At 45.7% G+C, this 8,131-nt stretch overlaps 1 protein-coding gene across 1 annotated transcript; it reads left to right on the forward strand.

Annotated features, from left to right (window-relative positions):
• Nucleotides 1–230: 230 nt before the first annotated feature.
• LOC112094319 lies at nucleotides 231–700 on the forward strand. Its single transcript, XM_024174918.1, has 2 exons — nucleotides 231–239; nucleotides 338–700. The coding sequence occupies exons 1-2, from the start codon at nucleotides 231–233 to the stop codon at nucleotides 698–700; spliced, it is 372 nt and encodes a 123-aa protein (XP_024030686.1).
• The last annotated feature ends 7,431 nt before the right edge of the window (nucleotides 701–8,131 follow it).

Raw genomic sequence — 8,131 nt, forward strand, 5'->3', positions numbered from 1 at the left:
AACAGTAGGAGTCGAGGAAGTCTTCAATCAGGTCGGCCGTGAAAATCTGTTGCGCTGCCCAGAGCCAATGAGGTCAGATCCCAGCCGAAGGAACCAGAAGAAATTCTGCAGGTTCCACGGCGATGTCAGCCACCACACCAACGATTGCGCCGACCTTAAGGATGAAATCGAGAGAGTCATCTGCGAGGGGAGGCTACAGGAGTTCAAAACTGAGCGGAGACCTTGAAACGATGGCCACGGTGGGCAGAATGACGGTCGACGCCGAGAGGAGAACTAGCGCCCAGATATAGCAGTACCAACAAGGATACTTCCTCAAAAAGACTCAAGGAGATCTCAGAAGGACTATGCCCACGAGGCCAGAGGGGTTTACCAGGAAAGATTCTGGAGTGTCTCCGCTGCAAAAACCCCAAGATATAGCAGTACCAACGTGGCGTTTAATGAGGACGACGCCAGCGGAGTTCACTTCCCCCACAACGACGCGTTAGTAGTGGAAGCCATGATTGGGAACTACACTGTATGCCGAATCCGGGTAGACAATGGGAGTTCGGTGGACCTCCTGTACTCTGACTGCTTGAAAAAGATGGGGATCCAAAATGAGCAGTTGGAGAAGACCTCCAGGCCCTTATACGGTTTCACCGGGGACTCCGTCATCCTTCAGGGGACTATCCGGCTGCCCATAACCACCAGAGAAAAACCCTGACAGACCACGACAATGGCCAGCTTTGTGGTAATAAAATGAGGCCCTCATTATAATGCTGTAATCGGGAGACCGACCCTTCAGGCGCTGAGGGTAATAACCTCCGTCTACCACCAGAAGGTCAAGTTCCCTACCCTAAATGGTGTAGGTGAGATGAAGAGGAACCAGTACAAGGCTAGGGTTGCATACTCCGATGCCCTACGCAGATACAACCAACCAAGGCGACAGGAGGCCAGGATGGTCTATCAAAACACCGTTGAGGACATAGACCCCAGGGTTCAAGAGGAGGTCACATGGTCCCAACCCATCGAGCAATTGGTAGAGATCCAAGTTGATGAGGGCGAGCCAACCAAAGTACTAAAAATGGGCTCAAACCTAGCCCCATCACTTAAGATTAAGGTCGAAGACTTCCTCAAAAAGAACTTAGATGTCTTCGCCTGGAATCATGCCGACATGAAAAGGATCGACGCCGAGGTTATATGTCACTCCCCGAACGTTGACCCCTCATATCATCCCAAGCACCAAAACGTCGACCAATGAACCCAGAGAGGTATGAGGCGCTGAAAGAGGAGGTCAACAAGGTGATCAACAATGGGTTTATCAGGGAGACCCATTACCCGCGTTGGGTCTCAAACCCCATTTTGGTGGTCAAGCCTAATGGAAGCTGGAGAACATGCGTCGATTTCAGTGATCTCAACAAAACCTGCCCAAAGGATGACTTTCCACTCCCTCGAATAGACCAGATGGTCGACGCCACAACAGGACATGAAATGCTGAGTTTAATGGATGCCTACTCCGAGTACAACCAGATCCCCATGCATCCAGCCAATGAGGAGCATACATCCTTCATAACTGACAGGGGCCTCTACTACTACAAGGTAATGCCTTTTGGCCTAAAGAATGCTGGGGCTACCAAACAAAGGCTCGTGAATAAGATGTTCACTCGACAGCTCGGCAAATCAATGGAGGTCTACGTCGACGATATGCTTGTGAAAAGTGCCAGGGCCAACCAACACGTCGACCATCTGGGTGAAATGTTTGGTGTATTAAGAAAATACCACATGAAACTAAATCCCCAAAAATGCGCCTTTGGAGTTGGGTCAGGGAAATTCCTTGGTTTCATGGTCAGCAACCGGGGGATAGAAGCTAACCTTGAAAAGATTAAAGCCCTGCAGGATATGCAGTCTCCAACTAAACTAAAAGAGGTGCAAAGGTTGACAGGATGCGTTGCCGCCCTAAACAGATTTATATCAAAAGCAACAGACAAGTGCATCCCCTTCTTCGATGCTTTGAAAGGGAGCAGGCGTTTTGAATGGACACCGCAATGTGAAGAGGCCTTCTAGAAATTGAAGGAGCATTTGGGCAAGCCCCCAATCCTGTCAAAGCCCAACCCTGACGAGGAGCTTAGCCTATACCTTCCCATGTCCCAACACACCGTAAGCTCCGTGCTAATAAGAAAGGAAGAAAGAGTACAGCTGCCAATTTACTATGTGAGCAAAAGACTCCTCGACGCCGAGTCAAGATATACCGAAATGGAACGCTTGGCCCTTGCCCTGATGGTAGCTTCAAGGAAGCTTCGGCACTATTTCCAATCTCACACAGTACGGGTTCTCCCAAACCACCCGTTGAGACAGGCGCTACAAAAGCCCAAAACTTCTGGTCGACTTCTCAAATGGTCGGTAGAGTTAAGCCAGTTCGACATTAAGTATGTACCAAGAACAGTGATCAAAGGCCAAGCGCTGGCCGATTTTCTAGCTGAGTTCTCCCATAGACCGGCTCCCGCCATGCCAGAAGAAGTCGATAATACATAATGGAAGCTCTACGTGGATAGAGCGTCAAGCGATAATGGGTTAGGAGTCGGCGTCTTGTTGATCAGCCCAGAAGGCCACAAGATTACCTCGGCGGTTCGATTTAAATTCAAGGCGTCGAACAATGAGGCAGAATACGAGGCGCTAATTGCGGGGTTGTGATTGGCCAGTCACTTAAAGATTGAGAGACTCAGCATCTTCAGCGACTCTCAATTGGTCGTCGGACAAGTGAAAGAAGAATACCAAGCGCGCGGCGAGAAAATGGGTGCGTACTTGAGAAAGGTGAAAGAAGAACTCGTCAAGTTCAAAAACTACAAGATACTTCAGATACCACGAGCCGAAAATGCAAACGTTGACGCTCTAGCAAAGCTAGCATCTTTAAAAGATTCTGACGCACTAGGGGTCGTTCCTATCGAAGAACTGGAGCGGCCGACCATTGAGGAATGTCGATGAGCTCCGGAGAAGCCTTGAACTCCTCAATAATCTCTGCACGCTTGGCATCAAATGTTGCTGCAACCTCGGCTTCGGCTTCCTTCTTCCCCTCAGCTTTCCCATCAGCAAAACATCTCTTCACTGCCTCAGTTGCTTTGGCCAACTTCGCCTCAGATATGTCTGCCCGCTTTGTAAGGTCTGCAACCGCAGCAGTTAGCCTAGCTAGTTCACCTTCCAAACTCTTTAGTTGGGCCACGGCCACATCTCTCTCCTCGATGGCATTCGCGCACTGAGTCTTAGCATCATCGAGAAAAAAGTTAAGCTTGGCCTCTACGCTGTCCATCTCCTTATCACGCTCCTCAACCTTAACTAGGTCGAGAAGGTTGAGAATGGCGAGCATTAGGCCCTAAAAAATTGGGGGTCAGAAAATAAAAATACAAGCAGCGAAATCAGTAAAAATAAAAGGCAGCTCGATCGAGTCTTACGTGAATTTGGAAAGAGATCTGCTTCCGCTAACGATCAACCAAAGAAGATTGAGTGGCAGCAATCCAGTGCGGCTCGAGAAAAGACTCATATAGAGCCTGAAAGACAAGGAAAAAGTGAGGGGGAAGTTTCAGCATCGCCCCAATCTCGGCATCAGAGATATCCGAGACTTGGAAACTGGAATCCATGATTTTTGCCCCCGGGATAAGCACGCGTTCCCTCGGCGCCGGAGGAACATTAACATCGGGAATGGGGACCGTCGGCGTCCAAGTTTCTGCCACCAGCGTCTTCTCTTTGCACCTCCTTTTCAGCACAGGATCCACCTCCGACACCGAAGGGTCCTTTGTGGTCTTCTTTTTTCTCGGCGCCTGGGAAGAAGAACTAGCTTTCTCCTTTCCCTTAGAAGGGGGTTGTTGGCTTGGCGGGGGCTTCTGACTTGGCTCAGACTGCTGACTGCCAAGAAGCTGGATCCTCAAAGACGTCATTTCTACGGAAACAACGAGACAAAAATATAGTCGACGTTTGGATAGACAAATGCCATTATAAGAAAGGCGTCGGAATCAGGGGTTTACCTTCGTCGCTTAAATGGAAATATTCGCGGACGGCGTCAAGGTCAGTAGGGTCAGGGAGATCGAAAATTAACCCAGCGCCTCGAAGATTGGCCTTGGTCAGGAGGGTGTTAATGTGGCGAACTTCGGACGGGAACGAGAAGGCCTTCTCAACCCTCGCCAAACTATTTCTAGTGAATTTCGGCCGGTCTTGACTGACTTTAGGATAAAAAGACTGTCAGCATATGGAAAAGAAGGAAGAAGCAAAGTAAGGTAAAAGAAAGATAATCAAAATCTCACCCATGTTCCCAAACGACGCCTGCACCTTCCTTCGGCGGGGCAAGCGGTCGTCGGGATGAAAATTAAAAGGCCTGCGTATCATAAAAAACATGGGTTTCCACCCATGTGACGACGAGGGAATACCCAATATTAGCTTGCCAAATCTGGGCTGAGATATCCCATGCCCACTCAAAAAGTACCACCCCTCGCACTTGGCGACATAACACAGTCTGTACATAAATCTAAACTCATCCAGAGGAAGATCCATGTCAAACTGCTGGCTCCACAAAATCCAGGCGCCGGCGAAGCAGTACCAGAAATTTGGCGCCAATTGGGCAGGGGAAATGCCATAGAAGTGGCAATAATCCTTTACAAAGGGATGAACCGGAAGGGTCATCCCCGCCGTGATGGCTCTGGTGTAGACAGGGAGGTATCTGGTCGGAGGCATACTAGTCCTAAAATGCATGTCTAGGAGGAGGTATTCGAACCACCTCCCATCAATGCATCCTTCCTTCACCGCCCAGATAATGTCCTTATTCCGGACCCTCGACGCCACGACATCGGCTGTAAAGAAAGGCCTGTCCGGGTCACCGCTCGTGGCAGCCAGGGGGGCATCCACCAGCAAGGCAGCCACCCCGCTTACATAGGCCGCCATGAAGGGAATTCGGTCAACCACTTCATCTAACATTTGTTCTACACTACCAAACTCGTCGCCAAAATCGTCGCCTGGTCCATACATGGCCTCGGCGTCTTCTACTTCCCTCAGTAAGGAGTCGACACCTGAAGAGGAAGAAGACCATGAAATCTCCACCATAGAAGGGGAGTCTGGACGGACGACAGAGGGATCCTCTCGACGGGGGGAGTTTTGGGCCATTATTCTGGTGATTAAAAAGACAAGGAACTGAGTTAAAACCCTAAAGTCGAGAGGAAGAAGAAAAAGACAGACATTCTAAACAATAACTGCTCAAATGCCTCGACATGACGTCGACCATTCATGTAAGAATGATAACGGTGAGTATTCATGGTAGCCCAAGTTCACCAGAACCTAGGAACCAGAAGTGCATAGACAACCACAAAGTCAGAAAAAGAACTATCCTATGCAGACAAATAAAACGAAGTAAGTCTCTCCAACCTCTACATTTCGCATATTTACACATGCATATGATTCAATAGGGAAAACCCGTAAGAAACGATACAAGCCAAGGATGGTAAGGCTTTCCAGTAAGAAGGATTCCGGGCAAAGTCTGGGACTAAGATAGCTTCGCAACATGCCAAGCAGCACAAGGAATACAAGTCGGGGTTTACGGGGAAGAATTCCGGCAGAGCAAACGGCAGTTCAACGAAAATGAAATATGTTTGTGTATTCCTGACGCGACCACAAGGAATGCAAGGCGGGAAAATGAAGGGGCGCAATCCAAAGGCTCACATTCGTCCTTTCGAAATAAGGCCTCACGTCAGCATAGGGAATTGACTGACGCGACGGTTGCATTCCTCAAGAAAATCTGAAGCATCCAGACCATCATTGCAGACGAAGGCTCGGGACCGGTTTCCCACACCCGAAGCATGAAAGAACGACTGAACCTAAGCTCGAGGCTGTCTAAAAGAAACCCTCGACCTGGGGGGGTAGCTGTTGTAGGGGAAAATGTGGAGGACGCGTGGAAGAATGACAATATGACACGTGGCCATAACTTCTCCTCACAAAGCAACAACCCTCGACGTCTGGGGCTCCCTTCCTTTCCGTTGAGAAGAGCCCAAGTAAGAAGTCCAACTTAGGGCTTCGATTTCATTTGGCGTCGACAGATCGTACCGTCGACCTTACAACATAAAAATCCCTCGTCATAGAATCGACCGCCAAGAAGGACAATTGGGCTAAACAACACTGGCGACGAGGGGAATGCTCCTTGGGGGAAAAGTTGCGCACAGAAATGGGGGATGCCTGCAATTGTAATTCCTTAAACCGCCCCACGGGGGACAAAAAAGGGTTACAGGTACGCACAGAGCCGTAAGAAGAGACTAAATTGGCTGAGTGAACAATACTCTAAGTGATTAGTGGGCTACGTCTGGGCCTAAAAAGGAAGAGCACTTGAGTGCTTCTGCCTACAAAGGAAACCCACCCAGTAAAGGAAGCTCCGATATAAAATAGGCAAAGCCCCATACAGAAAGGAGGGACGCGTTCAAAAAAGAGAAAAAAGAACAAGAGAGCAATTGATGTAAATTGTAATCACCTTAAAAAGAATATACAACCATAGTGGATGTCGCTCTGATTTTATAGAGTGAACCACTATAAAATCTATTGTGTTCCTTTACTTTAAAGCATGGTTCTTTTAAATTGCTCATCCCTCTAAAACCATCAAACACCTTCGGCAAAAAACTCTTACATATAGCCTGTATTAAAGCTAGTAATCCAACGGAAAACCTAGAGGTAACCCGGTCTGTTTTTGTTGACAAAAATTCACCGTCAACAATTACTATTCTATCCTGTTACAACCATATTTACATTAAAAAACTCAAAATTTTTCTACTCAAAATAATCAGATCTTAAAAGATGTAATTGAAGAAAATTTATCACGCATCAAATTTAAAGAGGATTATAAAAATCAGTCATAACGTGCTTAAAAAAATCTTTTTTTTTTTGAAATTTCTCTTTAATACGTGTTAATTCTAAAGTCTGTACAGGTCGGGTAGGAAGATTTGTGTGGAGTTTCTATTTTATTTTGGGAAATTGTAATGAATATCATTTATTAGAAGTTAATTATAGTTAATAACATTATCTTCTGGGCAAACTTTTGCCAAATGAGAGTTTTCTTGAGTCTCCTTTATGTGAGTGTCAGTTTGTTCAAACAAGTGTATTATGTGTGAATCTGATTTTTTCGTTAGGGATGGATGATATTGTAGGTCGATTGATTAATGCCCAAAAGTGATATTCACAAGCGGTCAATTGTAGCACAGAAGGGCGGTCGTATCCACAGAGAGATAACAAAATAATAAGAATGATTAACAGAATAAGAGCGTTAGAGAAAAGTGAATTAAAGAAAAATGAGAGTTTTTGAGATTTTTGTGGCAAATAAAATAAAAAGGAGAAAATCTGTATGAAGAAAATGGTAAGGTGTCGAGAATCCCTAATGCTTCGTTCACCAATTCAAGTTTTGATTCACAAAATAAAATAATCGAATAAATTAAATTCTCTATGTTGGCTCAGAAAATATTATTATTACAAGTTATCTAAAATCGACAATATATCAATATGACAATATTGCAGTAAAAGACAATTTATAAAATAATTTGAATAACAAAATATTGCGTGACATAATTACATAAGAAAAGCGTCACTGAACTTATATAAAAATTGGCACACAATATTTTGAAAAGTAACAGAAAAATAGATGAGATTTAATTTATTCAGATGTTAGAGTTTACAGAATAAGGAATCAAAACCCCGAATTGGGTTACTTAACAGAAGTTCATCTCTAACCTCACCAAGAAAACTCTAGCCTATCTTGCAAAACATTCTCACAAGTTCTAGAGAGAAAATATGAGACTTACAGCAAGACGACAGAAAACTGTATATTGAAAAACCTCCATAAACCTTAGGCTAACCCCTTTATTTATAGTGTTTAGAGGTTGCCTGTTAAATAAGGAAATAACTAGTAAAACTAGAAAATTACAAAAGAAAAGGAAACAAAATGAAATTACACATAAATTAGGAGAAATCATATATTTGATTTAGGAAGAAATCTGGAAATTTGCTCTGATTTTTTAGGAAGGAATTCGGATTCAACACCAAGGGGACACGTGTCGCAACGTGATTGGAAGTGAGAAGGGAACGTGCCACGTGTCGTGTCACGCCCCCCCCCCCCCCCCCCCCCCCCGGGCCGAAGCAGGAC

The sequence above is a fragment of the Morus notabilis genome, unplaced genomic scaffold (genome assembly GCF_000414095.1).
Source record: "Morus notabilis unplaced genomic scaffold, ASM41409v2 Scaffold352, whole genome shotgun sequence".
Taxonomy (NCBI): domain Eukaryota; kingdom Viridiplantae; phylum Streptophyta; class Magnoliopsida; order Rosales; family Moraceae; genus Morus; species Morus notabilis.